This window comes from Triturus cristatus, chromosome 11, assembly GCF_964204655.1.
Source record: "Triturus cristatus chromosome 11, aTriCri1.1, whole genome shotgun sequence".
NCBI classification, from domain to species: domain Eukaryota; kingdom Metazoa; phylum Chordata; class Amphibia; order Caudata; family Salamandridae; genus Triturus; species Triturus cristatus.
In genome coordinates, this window is record NC_140594.1 from 173198209 (window position 1) to 173218196 (window position 19988).

The window sequence follows — 19988 nt, forward strand, 5'->3', positions numbered from 1 at the left end:
GCGCACACTATCCAAATCTGGTTTGAGGCACAGCGAGCACTGGGATGAGAGGGAGTAATAACGCAGGCCATGCCATTATGGGACACGAAAAGATTAGGTACACTACGCAACACCAAAGGCTTTCGACAGTGGGACCTGATAGGAATATCCAGGGTGGGAGACCTGTGGAAAAAAGGGGAAATTGTCACCTTTGCCCAACTACAGACCACATATGATCTGGCACGAACGGAAACGTTTCGCTACATGCAGATCAGACACGCGCTTATGGCAATGATCCCACCGGGAACGCAGATTGCTGAATCTTCGCCACTAGAGGATAGGCTCCTGACAGTCCACCTTAACAAAAAAGAGCTACTGTATGCTCATGGCTGGTTTATACAAAATACTTCATCACAAAATTGGACTGTTCACTAATGCAACTGTTTGAATAAGGGTAAAGAGCTTCAACAGGAAATAAGTGTTGATGCGCAGGTGTCAAAAGAGAAGATGTAAAAAGAACAGGAACAAGAATACAACTTCTACAGAAGTCATGTGGGAATTATTTTTTTAATTATTCAACAACTGTGCATGCAAAGTAGAACGAAGATAACTAGATCAAAATTAATTTAGTCATTACATCTGGCAATATCTCCGGACTACTTCTCCTGCGTGAGTCTCACTGGCTCTTCCAGTCAGAGATCCTGTGCAGCGCCATGCGTTGTCACTCGCTGTCCTTGCAGTAAAGCCGCCAGTAGTGTCTCCCGCCGTACTCTTAAAAGTATGGGAGGCAGGTAAGCTGTATAGTAGAGGAGTAACTTAGCCTGCTGTCATCTTACCCTGCCAATCAGGGAGAGTCTGTCAAGTAAACCACAACCGTTATGCAAGTCTCCTGGCTGATGATTAGACGCTTGGATGTGAAGTTGGCACCAACAAGCGCTTGAGACTTGAACACAAAAGAAGAACTAAACAGAATAGCTAAACATGTGGCAACAAAAGAAGAACTAAACAGAATAGCTAAACATGTGGCAATCTGTATATTTTTATTGAAAAAACAAATGCGTTTTTGTGCACCGTAGGTACAATGACTTTTTCAATAGTAGAAAAACTAACTTAAAATGTTTTAATATTTATGAAGTGACGGCTCATTTTTTACATACTGAATATCCTTCCAATCACGACATGATCCTCTTCTAAGATTAAAGGGCCTGATTTATTAAGGTTGTCCAAGTTGTAAAGCTCTTACCATGGGCACCATGGAGAGCGGGAGGGGTGAGGGATAGGCTCTGTAGAAGCATGCACTCTGAGGTAATGTAATTTTTTTTTTTTTTTTTTTTTTAAACAAAAGGAGTACAGGCAGGACCTACTGGAAGGACACTGGCCACCAGAAGCAGTAATTGGTCCAAGCTCTACGGCAGTAATGAAGTTCGAAGCCCAAGTAGAAGCCGGAGGCGCTGACTAATAAGAATCAAGGAAACAAGAGTGATGTGGGAGACAACAAAAAGTAAAGGTAAGTAATGGGCGGGCTCTAAGCTCCTTTTAAGATTATTTTGTTTTCAATACAAGAGATTTCGCAAGCGCTGTGCAGGCAAAAACTAAAAAAGTTCAGGCTCCACAACAGTGAGGGCAAACAACCCACATGCTATTCTATTTACTATTGTAAAGCTGACAAGACTATCTTCTACTTCGTAGCCCTTAAAGCGCATAAATAGAGATCATGATTCTTTCCTTCATTGACACATTGATCAAGGCTGCTGTCCATCAGGTCAATGAGGTCAATAGATCAGATCCATTCTTAGGCAGCATGCAGAGGGGACCTGTATCTTCAAGGAAGAGGGAGGTGAGAGCAGACCCAGTGTCATAATGGAAAGTTGGGAAGACTTGTTTTCACCTTCTTTTTGAAGGTTGGCAATAGTTTTTCCCTAAATTTGGGCAGAGGGTGTTCCAGTGCGGACCCCCATGACATCCACTGATCTCCCATCCACTTCCAGTTGAACCCTGGCCTGAACAGTTTGTCTTGCTGGATTTCTGGGTTCCTCTTCAGGCTGTAACTAATGAACAGCGACAGTTAGTGAAGGAACATTAGGTAAGTAACAATGGTCCTCTGTGGAACACGCAGAGAATGTTAAACTTTTTAGATTTTGACGTCTTTTAGAAACAATGCTCAGCAATGGATAGGCTGAATTACATTGGTGTGAATAATCTCTCCGGATCATGGTTATCCAGGGAACAAATAATGTTTTTCTGGCATTCAGAGCACACTTATAGTGAAGTACCATTTTATCCCACAGTTTCTATCACTGTGTTTTAGGAAGATGGGTTTGGGTGGTCCGGAATCTAAAGGATTTGTTTCTACGCTAATATTGTGAAGTTGATGGGAAATATTCTTTGCTTAGCAACTGATTGAGTTTGTTTTTTAAAGTATATTTAAGATAAGTTCTTTATAGAATCATACATTACTGTGACTTACTGTCTGTATTGGATTCATGAACTTGATAAGTGTATTAATTGCATATTAAACTGATGAGCCACCTCAATTAGATCTATGTTTGATGCATATTACTACATTTAATATTACAGTATAAGAAAAATATTCTACATTCCAGACAGATTGTTGGCACTGTACTCACTATCAAGATCATATTGAATTAATTTGAAAGTAAACTACTTTACTTTCATACTTGAGCACTTGGCATACAAATTTACTTTTACTATAGTAAAAGCAAACTGCTTTTTATTGCAATTCCTTATAATTTGTTTGAGCATAAGGAAGCATCCACATTGTTCTCATCAAAATTATTATTGTTTGATTTGTAAAGCACCACTGTTATCTATACATCTTAATTTAAGAGTCAGGTTTTGAGTTGTTTTTTAGACAGAAAACTGGAAAGTTGGAGTAGAGATAAGGGAGGATTGTGTTCCAATTCTTGGCTGCCAAATTCAAGAAAGATCAACCCCTAGTTCTGGTATAAGTGACATGTGTAATAGGAGCCAGGTTGCAGTTGGCAGAGTCAAAAGATGAATAGGGTGATTTTGTTGTTAAGACAGGAGTAACCCTTTTTTGCAAGGCTTTTTTGCAAGGCACAGGGAGCCAGTGGAGATTTGAGGTGAGCAGGGAGAGAGGGGTATGAGATGGAACATTAAGTACGAGGCAAGCTGCTGAGTTTTGGATGAGGTGGAGTCTAAGCACCCGATGAGCAAGGACTCCCAAATAAAGGTCATCCCTACAGTCTAGGAGTGATGTAATTAGACCCTGGACAACAGTTATACAGATTTCTACAGAAGGCATTTTAATAAAGGCAAAGAAGGTGGCAGACACCTGACTACTTGCGCAGTCATAGTGAGATCCTGATCCAAAATAATTCTCAAGTTTCTAGAGGACTTGGCCAGGGCAGAAGCAATGCCCAATTCCAGATGCCACCAATAAGAACACAGGGATGAGTAAAATGTGACTTTGGTCTCAGCAAAATTACTTGAAATAGGGACAATAGTAAGGGTACTATCGGTGTAGGAATCAATACTGAATCAAGAGCGACAGGTGTTAAAGAGAGTTGGGCTCAGGGATTACTCCTGAGGAATGCTGCATACTAGCTGGCTAGCGGTAGACAGGAGGAAGATGGACAGTTTTAGTTACGTTGCATGAAAAGAAAAAAAAAAAAGAGCAAAGCCAATTTAGAGCTCCTAGGCAGATGCTTATGTTATGCAGGTGGTTGAGAAGAATGGCATAAGATTTTATCACAAGTTGCTGAGAGATCAAGGAAGATTGGGGCAGGGGGAACATGCCAGATCCAAGATAAGGCATAAATAATTAGAAGCAGCCAGAAAAGCTGTTTCTGTGCAGTGAGCTGAATGAAACCCAGACTGGGGAGGATCGAGCACAGCATTAGATTTGAGAAAATGGGAAACCTGGGTATTTGACGAGCTACAAAACTTCGTGCCCAGTTTCTTAAACCTGCAATCTCCTTTCATTTTTCCCACTGGTTCTTTTTATTTTAGTGAATACCATTCTTTATATTTACTGCTTCCTATGTTTTGCTCGAGTGCTCATGTTCTAGCTTTGTCTCCTTGTTCTGTCCTCTTTCTAATTTTTCCATCTACATTCCTCTTGGTCCTGTTGCCTTTCCGCCTCCCAAGAGCATGGATGAGTGCTGGAAAGGGCCACGCAGAATAGAATCCTCTTGACAGAACAACTGATTCTGAACTGGAGATCTTAAACAGGTCAGCAGAAAGACTCTTCCCAACTTCGCATACACTGTTGCATGCCCACCTTGTGTAGACACAAAACCTCATGAAAAGCAACATTCACAGCAAACACATCCTCCACAGAATTACGCACACATGTAGGCACGCTTACCCACTCTGCACAGACACACACATTCCAGCAGAGACAATCACCCTGAACTAACACTGCAGATACCAACACACAAGGATGTACATTGCAGACCACGCTCCCTTCAGACACTCTCTAGGGAGACGCACACACCTGGTTGCCTGTGCAGTCAACAAATGGCAGATATAGAAGGGCTTCCTACTCTGTCCCAGCAGCGTCTCTATGAAGCTGCCGTCCCTGTTGAGTGTAGAAGGGATTGGCTGCAGACAAGTTGCATCACCCTTTCATCCTAATAGGGACCGCTCTAATGCATACAGAGACCGGTTCTGTTTCATATCACTGGGGATACCATTTTGGTGTGTTGTCCACCTAATTTAAAGGATTGAAGACTACAATTCCCGGAATACTCTAGGTTTTTAAACAAAAATACAAGAATGAAAAGGATATCCACAAAGAACATTTGGCAACGCTACAGAGAAGAAAATGTGCATACTAAACTGAGAGGAAACACTCATGTAAACCAAACACCCTTGCCTGCTAGTATGCTATCAATGCACATGAGCCTTGGTACCCCATCAACTGTTAAGGACTTACAGGTTGCAATTCAACAAGAAACATCTCATAAAAAATAAAACCGCATTTAAATATCAGTCCATAAGGGAAGCCTTGCACAAATCATAGCAGATTTTGCAAGATACAACCCTGCCTGCCCAGAATGCCTTGTACTAAAAGAAAATAGACATAAGCGGCCCTGACTTGACTCAGATAGCATTGAAAGGGCAGTGTAATGTGTGAACATGCCACTGGATTGCGTTTCTTAAGCCTCGGGTGTTGCCACCAATTCTGTCAGGGTAATTCATACTTTAAAAACTAAAATATCACTGCAGAATGTGTAGCCTAGTTTCACTGGGTACGAGGAATGGCGCTTTGATGTCCTAGAGTAGCAGGACGTCACCTGCTAAATGTCTGTGTAGTAAAACTCTTTCTCGTTTCTATTTAAATAAACTTTGATGTCAATAATGTGCTACTTGATTTGCTATAAACCAGAATGAAGCTTGATCTCTAAGCATGCTAGCTACAGGGGTGCAATGGGCCTCAAATCAGCAGTGTTTTGGCGGTTCCAAATATAATTCTTGACAAGGGAAAGTTAACTTATGGCTTTGAAAGTGCAGTTGAGCACCATAGATAGAATTTTACAAACCCAGGAGCCCTTCCATATATCGTGACTGGCTGCAAGAGTTAACATGAAAGGTGTACAGCTGGGTTCCTGCTCATTTCAGGTCTAGTAGTCCATCAGACAAAATAGACAAAAACACTCCTTGTCCGGGCTGGGAATCTACAGATTTCGAGCGATATAAATCCCAGTCCCCTGACTCAAGCCTGTTTCCATACCTCTGGTGCAGAGGCAGATGACAGAGTAATTGCACAGAGGGGTAAGAGCAGGCCCCAAGACATTCATGCCCAGTGTCAAGATATGAGGATAGGGGTTCGAGAGGTGACCCAGACACGATAGTGGGAATGGTATTCGTAACAAGATCCATGTGTAACGGTCTGAAATTTACAAGCAAGTAGTCGCAGCTGACCCTTGATTTAAGGTTAACCAAGGCTTAGAAGTCTACTGGAAGTTAAGGATCAACGTTAGTCCTGACCTTACTTTTGTAAGCAAAGAGAGTTGAACAGAGTTTGTGAGAGGATTGCAGAATCGAACTACAGGACTTGGGTTGCGTGAAACTATATTAGAAAAGATTTCACAAGAAGAATCTGCTCGCACCTTTGGAGACTTGGACTCCGAGTCCCTTCTGCATTTGATCACTTGTACATTTGTGCCCCCGTGCTTGGTTTCATCTACCATCACTGCCTCCTTCTCTCAAATGGCATCTTTGCAACGGATGCTGCTTTTACTTTCTTTACGTTTTATCCTTTCTCACACTACTTTTTATCACGGTACTGGGCTCCAGTTTTCAAAATTATTTTATCCAACCTTTTCAAAACTGGGACATGCAGTCAGTCAGTGCGCCAGTTATCATGATGGCCACCCCCCTACCGCCCAAATACCCTGACGGACTACATAAGCGATGTTGCTGCATTTCCACACAGAGGATGTGCGCACCAGACGTGCCAAGTACAAGTAATTTCAACTGACCAACTCCTCTAATTCTGTAGACAGACTCAATACGAATGGTAACCTTCCCGCCTGCCGTATCGCTACTCTAGCAACAAGTCATGGCCCATTCAGCCGACATATTTGCAGTTTCTCTTGTCTCTATTCTTATGTACATCCTTCTTATGATTCTCTCCCACCTCCACCTCTTCTTATTCTAGTATAATCTTTCCCGCGCCTCTAATCTATCTCCTATTGCCACCTCTTCCCACAACATCTCATTAGCTTCCAGCCAACGCTGCTTTCATTAAAAAACCTGATCCATGTCTAAACGTTGTATTGCTGTCTGGGACTCCATTAAATCCCACTATCTGGACATCCTTTTTCTGAAACTTGGCTTAACCCAAGTTCCAATCCTGGCATCTCCATATTAAAGCACAACAAGCCAAATAAACAAGGCAGGGGATTAACCATCATTTTTCATTTTGTTCTTCAATGCACAGTTCTAGCTGCCGACTGTTCGGAATTCTCGTTCTTAACGTAGGACTAAACACCAGTTCTATTTTTTGTAGAGCACTCACTGGCCGCCCACCGGGCCATGGGACGGCTCTTGCTAAAAGCTGGCTGACTTTATTTTGAAGGCTTTTCATTTTTCGTTCATAGGGGACGTCAACTTCCATCTGGAATATTTGGAAAGCAGAGACTCATGCACCCTCATTCATGATCTGCACATACTCTGCTTCCACCGCTCCCACATTGTAGGCTACATACTGGATCTTTTTTTCATATATTTTGAGGGTACTGTTACATCCGCTCCTTTACCCATAACCTGGTCTGACAATTTTATTGTACGCTTAAGCTGGCTTTCGTCATCTGCGCTCAGTGTTTTCAATTCTTCTTCTGTCCCCAAAGTCTCCTGTATCTGGAAGATGGTCTCACAGAATAATTTCTCTTGTGCCTTAGCTACCACTCCTTTAATACCAAACACTGATGTATCTTCAGCGGCTACATCAGTGCATTACTAATGGTCTGGAGCCTTAACCCCACTTAGAGCCTAGCACTCAACTGTAAACGCCCTTATTTTACAAAAAATAAATAGCACACAATCATTCTAAACAATTAAAGAGAATTTGCACAAATGGATACAAAGTAATAATATGAACCCATTTGAAAGAATAATGACTATATGAAATCACACATCAATGGTGGGTAGAAAGGCTACAACACTCCCAGGAATGCTCAGAATTCAAGCTTCCCATGTTCTAAGTTCTTTTTATTTACATACGTCAAAAGTGATTAAAAAAAATTTACATTCCAGAGGTGACTATTACCACCTCAGTGATAGAGCTTCTGCACTATTAATGATGGGATAATGACACTGCACCCTTTTATGTTTTGGATTTTAAGGTTCCTCTGTCCCGTTGAGGACATCATATGTTTTCTTTACCAAAACACATAACCTATCCTAACCTCACATGAATGAGGAACTCCTTGAATAACTAACAAGAACCACATCATTGTATTAAGAAGGTCATAATTGGAAACACTACCCACATCATTCCTTGTTGAACAATCAGGTCTGACAGATCTGGACACAGGTGACCCTATAACAGTTTTCAAATGTGTGTTCTCTTACTTCTAAATCACACAGAACAGAATTAATCTTTTTTCATAATTTTCATTGCACTTGATTAGAATGATTTTATAACAGAACATGCATTTCTGAAGTGTAGGTTCACTCCCTCTGATGTATTAGTGTTGGATACCAACTGCTTATTTTTACTCAACTAAAAGGCACTCCCGCCAGGATTCAAACCTGCGACCCAGAGGTCAAAAACAGATTCCAAAGCCAGTTTAGGATGTGCGTCTGTGTAATAAACAATATTTTAAAACATTTCCCCTGTGGAAACTTGCCTAGTTCACTTATGAGACCCCCCCCCCCCCCCCTACCGCCGGTTATTGCAATTTGGTGTCTGATCATGATAGGGAAGTGGATTTGGGAAGTGTCCCGTCATTTCAAAGTTTCCTCTTATGAATAACTGTTGTGTAAGTTGTTTTGGCTGCAAATTGCTGCATAGAAAGATTGTGTATGCCGGTCTGATAACAAGTACAGCAAATGCAGTGAATATAACAAGAGACTTGATTTAAGAGATGCCATAACAGAATGTTAGAACACTGTGCAATGGGAGATGCAGATAGCATTGCACAAGAAAAGCTGAGAAAACCAGTTGACAGACTAAGCCCAGATGAAACTCTGGCAATAACTTCATATTTCCATACCACTGAGAGAGCTAGTCACACGGACTGAACTTAATTTTGATTTGTCCAGTTTTGCAAATCACCCCCAAGCACCGTGCCTTAAAACAGATATATCCAGCTGTCCCACTATGGACCTAGAAGATTTTTTATTTAGGGTGTTTTATAAAGCGTGAACAGGACCCTAGAGTATCAGAGCGCTGTATATGCGACTGAAAACAGACCTGAAAAATAACAAAAATACACACCTAACATAAAACTGACTAAAAACTAAAGCAAGATATGATATGTTGTAACAGAGGTATTATTAAGCATCAGCCATTTATTTATGAAGCACTGAGACAGATTCTCTAAGATGGCTTTCTGAGCCTGCTCGGAGTCAGTTCACCAGTTACCCTGGGGAATAGTGTTAGTGCGATTTTCACCTCTTTTTTAAAAATGTGGGTCAATGGGTTTGACCAAACCTCAGGTGGTAAGAAATTCCAAATCCTTGGAGCCGATCCTAAAAAGAAGCGTGTGTAGGTTTTTTGTTTTCTGAATCTTAGGTGTGTTCTAGCCTGAGAGTGCTTGTACTTCGGCGGGAGCGGCGGACTCCTGAGATTTGAATCTTTATTGCCAGGTACCTGGGTTCATTAGAATGTAAAGCTTTATGCATGAGGCAATCAACTTTCAATTGAGTTCTGGCCTAGAGAGGGAGCCAGTTGAGAGATCCAAGTGATGGGGTAATGTGGTAAAAGCGACTTGTGCCGGATGCCAGTCTTGTTGCTGCATTGAGGGTCGCTTTGAGGGGAGCCGTTCTCGATTTGGGAAGACCTGAAAGGGTTTCACAGCCATATTCTAGTCTGGAGACCACATGTGCTTGTACTGCTAGTTTGAAGTCTAGAGGTGGCAGGAATGTTTCACTTTCTTCAGCAGTTTGAGTTGGAATGTTGCACTGCACGTAGTTGCACTGATATGTGCTAGCATGTTCAGACCAGTGTTATTCCAAGGGATTTAGTGGAATCAATGGTAGGTTTGCAGTTGAGGGCGTCTGGGTGACTGAGCAAATCCTGGATGTGTGGGACGCTGTTATGAGGGGAGAAAAGTAAGAATTCTGTTTTTAGAGAGTTCAGCTTGAGATTATTTTGTGATAGCCAGGTCTGAGTTTTGACTAGAGTGTTATTTAGTTGGATTACATTCTCTAGAGAGGAAATATTTAAGTAGAATTGTGATTTGTATATGCACGTGATATGCAAGGATCGATTATTTGAGGATTTCTGTTTGTGGCTCCATATAGAGGTTAAAGAGTGTGGGCGAAAGGTAGGCTCTTGTGGAACTCCGCATCTCACTGGTGAGGAATTTGTGAGTGAGATGCCCGATTTGATTCGTCGTGAGTGGTTCTGCAAGAAGGATGTGAACCAAGAGGGCACGTTCCTTGACAGCCCCATTCTGTTTTCTAGCAATTCTAGTAGGTTGTTGTGATTGACCATGTCAAACGTTGATAAGAGGTCTAGGACTTTGAGTAGGTAGGAGTTGTTGTGGTCAAGCATCTTAAAGGTGTCATCCATGATGTGAACTATCGCAGATTCTGTGCTTTGTCCTGGTTTGTAGGTTGAATGGAGATTCACCTTCAGAATGGTGATTGTTGCCTACAATGGCTCGTAACCTTTGTCGATCACAACAGCTTTGATTCCTCTGATTTTTCCATTGAAAAAGGACGAGAAAGCGTCACAGTTTTCCACTGAGTTATTGCTAATCCTGGTTTCATTGTTTGCCCCAGTTTGTTGATTGAGAATTTCGAACATTCGCCCTGGGAGATTCTTGCATTGTCGAGTTGGCATCTGAAAGTCATTGCTTTTGAGTTTCAGATGTGTTTTTGTAGCGGTTCTGACGTTCACGTAATTTGATTAGAAGAAACGTCAAGGGTTCCTGTCTCCGCCTACACTTTGCATGTCTAAGACTACTCCATTCCTCATTGGGCTTTGACTGTACCACGGGTGAGAGGATTTGATTTTTTGTCTTTCGAGACTCAGTGGTGCTACTGTCTCCATTGTGTTTGATATTATTTGGCTGCAGTGCTCAGTTAATTTGAAAATATTCTGGGTTAGTGTTGGAGGAGTGAGGTTTATCATGCAAACTGAGGTCGGTTCCACTCGGTCCATGTTTTTGGTGGTTCTAACCCAGCATTTATGTTTGGTTTCTTGCTCTTTAGTTCTCTATGTGCACGCATTTAGGTGGAATATGGTTGAGTGATGATCGCACCAGTCGCTGGGTTGGATTGAGTCAACTGTCAGCGCTCCTTCTTTGGATGTGATTATGTTGAGCGTTGATCCTTTGTTATGTGCTGGGCTTGTGCAGAATTGGGGCAGGTTTTGATCAGAGAGGAACTGTTTCAGAGTAGAGACCTGCGTATCACCCTTGTCGGATTCCATTCTATGTTCAAAGAAAAGTTGGTGGTCTCCTGGAGGGTGGTAAATGAGGTGTACTTTGGCTAGTGATCTCTTTGCTGTGGCGATTTCTGCACCCATGTGTTTACAGGATGTGAGACGATCTCCTTGGAAAGTCTTGACTAGAAGGGAATTCTCATGAAGGATTGCGATCCCTCCTCCATGTTGTTGCTGTCAGTCAAGGCGCAGAATGGTGTAGTTTGGAGGAACAAGGATTTCGAGCAGGGGTGTGAAGCATTGACATAACCAGGTTTCTGTCAGGAATATAATGCCCACTTTGTAAAGGAGGATAGTTTCAGCGATGTCTGCAGCATGTTTGATCGTTGAACTGCAGTTGAGTAACATGCATTTTAAGGTCGGTTTAGAAAGGCACGAGGGATTAAGATTTGGTGTTACTGGTATCTCAATTAGGTTAGATGAAAGGTATACTCAGACATGAATGGTCAACATATGAGTTACGGTATGAGTGGAGGACAGATTCAGATTACATTGCAGACAGAAGGACTGAGTGGAGCTACAAGAGCCTTATCACCATAGCCTAGATACATTTGCTGTTGCTGCTCTTTACAGATAAAAGAGGTTACTGGATAATAGTGAGAAACAAATGCAGAATTAAACTAAAAACACTATCAGTGTAATAATACCATATATGTACCTTAAAGGATTCCACCATGAATTGAGAATCAACTAGAAAGACTCCACAAACACGAAACTCCCACTGCTGCAGCTGGTCCACGAGATTCTTCATCACGGGCAAGTGAGTGTACAGTTCAATCTGACCTAGGATATTGAGAGTCAAACATGCCACAGATGACATTTGGGAAAGCATATGTACAGTAACAACATTTGAATGCAGGATGCAAAACAAACACTTTACTTTCACTTCTCAAACTCAGTTACACATTCACTTGCGTTGAAGAGCAGTAACTACTGAAAAGAACATGAATCTTGAAATAAGATTTTTTAATGTGTAAAGGTACGGAAAATTCACAGCAAGGTTCTGTGGTCTGGAATAGCACAGCAAGTGTAGCTTCGTTTTTAAATGGAATTTGTATCCATATATAGGTTCACAGACACTTAAAGGTAGTAGAAACATCATACCATTTTAGAATTTCAAGTACCATACAAGCCTTTTCCTTTTTCCTATCCCTGGTTGAGAGTGACAAGCCTACCGGTTTCCATCTCCAAAGTTCCACTAAAAGGTGTCATGACCAGGCCCTTTGCTGACACCCTGAGTGAATAGTATATGTGCATGAAGTACCAGGTGACTGGTAGGATGAATCTGTATGCAATATGAGTGTGCGGTTATGAAACCTGTGGTATCCGTTTTGGAATTCCCTTGGTTAAGCACAAAATGAAAGTTGCATAACCGCCGCTCACACAAGCAAAGCATATTTTTGACATTTCTGAAGCTTTTGTGCAGCATTAAAGTATTGCAAGGTAGAACTGGGGCTCCCTGTAAAAATGCATCAGTGTCTAGCCACTCCCATTAGGATAGATGAGACATGGAGAGGTGGCAACATGAGTCTTCTTCTAAGTGCAGGACAAACCATTCTGCCAGGACTTGCCATTTGTCTATCCAAAAGGCTGATGGCTTGCAGACGCAAGCACTTAACTCCACATTGTGCTAATTTTGGATGCTCTCCCTGGAGACACCCTCATCCATCCCGGACGATCACCTGAAGACGAAGACTAGGACTACTCAGGAGAGGAGGAGCACACAAACTGCACTAACTACCCCAAACTGTTTCCAGAACAGTGAAATCAATATTCATTGTCTGGGAAACATTCTATAACCGAAAGTTTGAAACTTCCTCATATGGTTCCAGGATTCCTCACTGACCCACTAGATGGCACACTGCAGTGTCGGGGTAATTTCTGAGATCCAATGCTTGTGTCACAGACATCCATCCTCCTGAAGGTGAGCAGATATGACCTGAAAGTCTTCAACTACATGCTGGAGGAGAGGCAAGGGCCCTTGTGGAAAGGCGTTCACCTGGCCTGTTGAGAGGGGACCGGTGGGAGCCCTGCAGGATGAACCCCAGCTGCAATGATCTGAAGGATGGAACTTTTCAGAACAGCGGATTGGCTGGAGGGATGTTGCAGGAGCAGACTCCCAATATCTGAAGCTGGTGTACTGTGTCAATGAAGAGAAAAGCAATGCCATTTGTGGCCTTCTTCATGCCATGCCTGCAAGGTTTATGACATGATTGTCCCTCTGTCCTGTCCCAGGTGACTTACCAATGACCTCTGGGTGAGCTCTCATTAACATGTGGGTGGGGAGGTTTGTGCTTGGGCCTATATTGTCCCAGAGATTGCCACCGCTCCAGTGAGTAGTCCGTGGCATTCTCTGCTCCACTGACAGCACCAAGAAAGAAGGCAGGCCATATGCACGCAAAGCATCCACCAAGGACTTGGCAATGGGGCTCCGCTGCACATAGATGGTAAGCGCTGACTGAACAATTTCCCAAAGACAGGGAGGGCTTAGAACTTAGCCTGCATACCTAACTTCTAACAACACTGATAGCATTAAGAGACTGACCTGCGAGTCACAGACTCTGTAACCTGCTTGCATGTCTGCTATGAGCCTGCATCTGCAATCTGTCATCACAGACCACCATTACCTTACTTTAGCACCTTGTTATATTCTTTTTTACCTTGCATAATCTATTTGTGTTACAATACAAAGTGGATGTAATAAATTAAGTTTCCTTTTTTCATAAAGTTAAAACACTGCTATGGACAGTCATTATTGTGTTCTAGTGTGCGATTGTTGAGTTTGGAGTGTCTACCGCCTATACTATTTCCCCCTGAATCCTCGTACTGCTTGCCTGGTTATCCTGAAAACGTAGTGCTGAAAAGATGTACCTTGTTCTCAGCTACCTTAGCACATCAATTCCTAGGACATCAATAGTAAAAGGCCTCAACAACCTCAGTTGTGGTCCAGTAACCTTTGCCTGCCCTAGACACCCAACTGTTCTGAAATTTTGTATCTACCCACTTCCACCATACTGTCTCCATATTGTGCTCTCCCCACCCTCACACACTGCCAAAATAAAGCTGCGATGCTGTGCTGTGGCACTCTCCATTCCTTCCCCAGCCTCTCTCTCTCCAACTCCTCCCTTACCAAGCCTCCACTGCCAGTATAGGATTTGGCATTGTTTGTAGACTAGCGATTCAAGTACTGGCAAAGTCAATAAGGACCATTGCTGTTTTGGAATGTTCTTCTGTATACTTCTCAAGGTGGTCAATGCTTGCACCACCGCTCTACAAGCATTGGCAAACCCAATACCGGCAGTGAGTAAGCATTGGCAAAGCGCCAACGATTTGGTTTTGCCAATGCTGGTCTCCTGCTTACCGATGCAGCTTTGCTATTTTCAAGCAATATATTAACAGATATGACCCATTTTTTAATGGGCCAATTTATTAACTTCAAAAGGATGAAAGCCTAAGGTGGCCCACAAAGCATTTAACTTAATGGCCTGGTAGGTCACACAGATCCGAAATGAGCATTTGACTCACTGAACAGTACAGGTCTCAAACAAACAGAAGATTAACTCAGTAAAGTCTCAGAAATGCTTTCATACTTTAGTTATTTCTACCCCATCTGATCTTTGGGTTCTTAACTTTCCTTGCCGTCCCCTGGTTTGTTCCATTTTCCACATACATAGTCAATCCTCCTTCATGTTAACACTCCCCATCCTACGGTCCCATGTTTCCTACAGATCACTGTAAGAAATTTAATTCCGTTGTTTCTCGCTGCTCAACCTGGTCATCAGAGCTCTATGCCAGCATGTGGGTCGTTCCTCCTTCTGATCGCAGTCTTATTTACTGTTCTCTTTAATAGTTCCACAATGGAAAAACAGCTTCTAGGTGACTGCTAAGCCAAGTTCTATTAATATAGTTTTTAAAAATAATCTCCATCCTTTACCCTGTATAAACACTATGTCTGGTATTTTTCAGTTATTGTTCTACCGAGTAGGTTTGGACAAAGGGGGGAGGGGGGGAGGTTCAGGTAAATATGATCTTCGGTTCACATCATAAACATACCTGTATCCAACTGCTATCTACAGCTCCTTGTTGCCCTATGGAGCTAGATGTGTGTGTCATAAATAACCCCCAAAACAAAAATAAATATTTCTTATCATATTGGTATGGACATTAGTTCTTTGGGAACCTTAAGAAAAAGAACAATCTGTAAATATATTCTGGATTCTTTAGCTGCCCTTTCCTCACAATCCACCTCAAGCTGTTTCCACGCTACTGTTAGATTCCAAGTGCTTTTTAGGTGTCACCTAGAAAGCGCATGCGTGGTCTCAAAAAGACATGTATCTACATATATGCTTAAAAAACACCCATCTTTTTCATTGATTCCTCTTACTGTCCTTTAGAAATGTTGGCTTTTCATTGGTGAATACACTTAGTAGCCCCTCCTTTTGTTCCGCCCTGGACACTGCCCCCGCTACATGAATCTTTTCACTACAGGCCATATGTTTTCCTTCAGTACACTACTTTGTCTTTCGCTCTGTCCTCGCTGCTGCTCCTATGTCACTTAATTTCCTGTGCCGTTCCCAAAACAATAATCCTGCCACTTGCAGCTTGTTTTGCATTTTCAACAGCTGCTCTTCGCTCTCTCTCATGGGGTGCAGCTGCCTCCTCTTCCCTATACCTTCCCCTGTTAATGAAGTTAGGAGGAAGCTGGAAATTTGTTGTAAATCAAATACTGCCTTGTTGTAGATGTACAGTAGTTCACGTTTGCTGGGTGATTGATTCTGTTTTTTGGGCTTAACAAACATCGTTGAACTTTGAGCTAAGCAAACAGTCATATCGAAACCGTAAGTATTAAGGAGGCTTCGGTTTCATTTAAGAGTCACTTTTGTTTCCTGGGACACAGAACGCAGAATCCAGCAACCAACTTCCAAGATGGATGCTAGAAGTTACCTTCCGGTAACTTGCATAAAAATCAGATGGTTTCTGTCGACTGGGAGTTCTGTTGTGATGTAAAGGGCTTAACTTGCCCTAGAATTGTGTCCGTTGGCATTTTCAGTGAGGCACAAAATACTAAAGGGCAACTGGTGGGGAGAGGGGGGCTTTAAACACCACTTCCCCCTTGTTAGCCACCCTTGGGGTGGGCTGAACCAGGATTCATGTATGGCACTGCTCTCCTCTAAGACTGTCTACAGTCAATCAAACCTTCACTGTGAAAGTGGCATTGTGTGGTTTTCCTTGTCACTTGTTCCCTTTAAAACAGAAACACGCTACAAAATCCTGTCCTCTGCTTCCCTGAAAGTGTAGTTTCAGTAACCTAGTTTGCAGGAAAATAAACTAGCTGAACAATCCAGATTTCACATATATTTTTTTACATTCTGTTTAGTTAATTTATTTGTGCTGCTTAGCATCTTTATTCTTGAGGAAGAGTTGATATGTGTTTAAAGCTTGTAATAATATACTTTTTGAAAAGCTGCTTATTGCAACATAAGGACAAAATATAACCGGACGCTTTATTACCAATTAAAAAGGGTACTTAAGACAAAAGAAAATATATGTGGATTTTGATCTAAATATGAAACATTTGAAGCTCATCTGGCCCTTACTGCATCCTTAAAAAGCTGAGCAAATCACTTCAAACCTTTTTTTCTTCTCCAAAGCCATGGTGCTTATCTTTGGTATGTATTTAGTTTTGGTGGAAGGTGACTGCGAATTATGTTGCCTTACGCATTCCACAAAGTGCTCATGCTTTCATTTACACTCTCCTCTGTCCTCCGTCGCCTCTTCCCCCTCCCAAGTCAGATCGCCCTCATATACAGACATGCTTTATTTAATCACTCTACAGAGTGCATATTTTCGCTCCCCCATCTCAAAAACCTGCAAGGACTTCTGCTTTCATTTCTTAAGCGCTTTAACCAATCGGTTCGTCACCAATGTTGGATCAGCACTCCTTTGTTGGAGGAACTGCTTATAATAAATTTATTGTCCCAAAAATGGAGCAGTGAAGCACTCTGTTAATGACTACCTCGAAATCTTAAAATAAACAGCGTGTTTTGTTTGGATAGTTTACCCGTAAAGGGCACAGTGGGTCTCAGCCTGAGGCATTTTGCTTTTATATCAAATGTGAATGTGCTTAATTTGTAAAAAACTAAATAAAAATAAAAAAGTGCTGCATGCCTAAATACTCATAGCTTATAGGTATACTTATAGCTGCTTCTCTGGTCTCATCGGTAATTCCTCATTCCAACTCCTCTAGGCAGTGCAGCAGCTGCATCTTTGGTCCTGTCAGTAATTCCTCATTTTAAGTCCTATACCCAGTGCTGCTACCTGCTTCGCTGGTCTCATTGGTAATCCTCATTCTAAATCCAGTGCTGCAGCTGTGTCTCTGTTCATACATCCACTATACTCCAAACCAGAACACATAGGTAAAAGACTGTCATTTACAATGCCAATAGCTCCAACTCTAAAAAACGTGAGACCTGTTGCATTGAAAATGCTTGTTCATCATATATTTCGCTCCATCTTTCCATTTTCCTTAGCAGCACACAGCCACATAACTTGCCTGACTTAAAATAAACACTTGGATCATAAGGTTTCCTGATGGAAAGACTCCATGAAAGCCTCTCAAATTCTACAGAAGAGCCAATTTCACATTTTGCAATATTTCTTCTTTCTTAGCTGTCTATGTAGAGTGCTCCACCACAAAGAACACCGATTTAAATGGAATCGTGAGTTACAAATTTACATGCCGAGTTGCCTCCTTTTCATTGCTTCTGAGTGGCTTAGTGTAGATTTTTGCAACAAAGAAAAATACGGAAATTAAAAACTAATGGGTATATAGAAAGGAGCATAGGATTATCAGTCAAACTTGTTTCAGTGCCAACATAGGTAATCTTCATCCAGACACAAGAGAACAAGAAATATGGCAGAGATGTAAGCTTACTTACCAGGGCAATCAAAGAGTATGTAATCATCTTCTACGTGTCCAAGGCAATTTTCTAGCCAGTCAAAGTTGTTTGCAAAATATTCCATGCAAAACACCAGGCCACCATTGGGTCCGAAACGGAGGGTGTCATCTTCCATGACATCATCAACCTCAATCAGCTCTCGGATATCTGCAGCAAAGAGGCCATATTATATAGGCACAACGGAGAATGAGAAAGGGAGTGGCAAAGAGAGGCTATGTGGTTTACTATAAAACTTTAAAAGGGGGACGTGGTGTGGTCAGTTTTAAGTACATAAAGGGGTGAGAAAAAAAGTCATTAAAGTCTCCTAACTGGGTAAAAAAAACATCCTTTCCTGGTCTTGTCAGTGCCCAAAATTATTAAAACGGCGAAGGATCTCAAAATCCATTTGCATCATACAGCTGTGTTTTTTTTCCTCTTGTCCCAGTAAAGCTACATTTCCTCCACTCAAAGGAAGATACATTGAAATAGATTATTTTCAACAAATGATCACGCTCTCATTCAATTATATATTCTCATAAGAATAATTGAGCAGCACACAAAAACTTTTAGCTATAAATACCTAGTTGTTCAATAGAACACACACGTTTTTACTTCAGGTCTCTTTGCAAAATATCTATATTATTTAACCCAAAACAAACAAAAACACACTGTACCTCTTCAAAATTTCTTGCCTTGACACAGAGCATCAGACTCCTTCTGCGCTTTAAAACTAGATTATTCTATAGAACAATATGTGAGTATTCTGCCACGAGTTGTTAAAATCCCAACAGCTGAGGTAGGAGATCTGAACAAAATTGAAAATATGCAGGAAGACCTTGCAATGTCGCAAAAAAATGTGTTACAGGTTTGAACATTTCTACTGTTGTGTCCCTTCCAATTTGAAAGGTAAATAAAAAATATTTACAGCTTATACTGCCAACCCAGACCCTCCCTAAATCACAACACAAGCATCCCGAGAACAGGTTCAGCCTATTTGGGCCATTCCTGTCTTGATTCAAGCCCTGGCCTTTTTATGCCATGCCCTGGAAATACAGACTAGTGAGGGCAAGCTTAACAAAGATGGTCGATGCATCGTTACCTGAGTCACACGTAATACTTCCTTCATGAATGTGGAAACTGGGAAGTATTTGTAAAAGGAGGGATGTTGTTTTAAAGGTATACTGGCCCAATGTGCCTCCTCTCTCTGCTGAAATCATCTAGAGTCACTTTGGAGCCTCTTGCAGCTACCCTGCGTAATTTTTTGTTGAGCTATCCTCTCCTGCTACATGCTACGACCATGCTGTCCTGCTCGATGTGGTGGTGGTGTTCGATACTGAAAGGGAACCATCCCCTGGACTGTCACCGCATTGGCATTATGCGAGTCACAGGTGACACTTGGCTGAAACTGGCCTTTCCATCCTTCTGCGCACTGGATATTGCCAGATCACAAATGCGGTTGCAGCACACTGGATAATGTGCCACATGTCTAGACACATAAGGTCCCAAAGGTGAGAACTATTGGCTATGCCAATGCTTGTTTTTTTAAAACATTAAACTAATAGAAATGGGTACACATTCTGATTCTCTGAAAGATTTTTGCTATGTAGAGGATTATTTTTGAAGTATTCAAAGTAAGACAGTGTACATCAGTTCTCATAACGAAGCCATTAGATGACAATGATGAAACGTAAGTTTACTTTTAACTTCATTCTCGTTTCTAAACATACCGATTCCTCCTGCAAGAGACAGGCACATATCTTCAAGTCTCCGCATCTAGGGCCATATGTAGGAAGCCAAATACCGGTCGGTAACGGACGATTTTCGGTAAATATCCCGTTACCGACCGGTATTTAGGCTTTTGCTATGTAGGGGGCATATTTCAGGATTCGGTAATTTACCGAATCGGTAAAATTACCGAATCAATAAATACCGAATCCTGAAATGATATGTAGGGGGAGTGTCTC

The 19988-nt window shown here is 41.8% G+C and overlaps 1 protein-coding gene across 1 annotated transcript in view; it reads right to left on the minus strand.

The window, feature by feature from the left end:
• GPN3 (GPN-loop GTPase 3) overlaps positions 1-19988 on the minus strand; it is an 81272-nt gene that overhangs the window by 51716 nt on the left and 9568 nt on the right. The window contains exons 3-4 of the mRNA XM_085633217.1: positions 18025-18192; positions 11745-11869 (exon numbers count right to left, since the gene is read on the minus strand). Coding sequence (XP_085489343.1) covers positions 11745-11869; positions 18025-18192 — 293 coding nt within the window. The remainder of the gene's footprint in view (positions 1-11744; positions 11870-18024; positions 18193-19988) is intronic.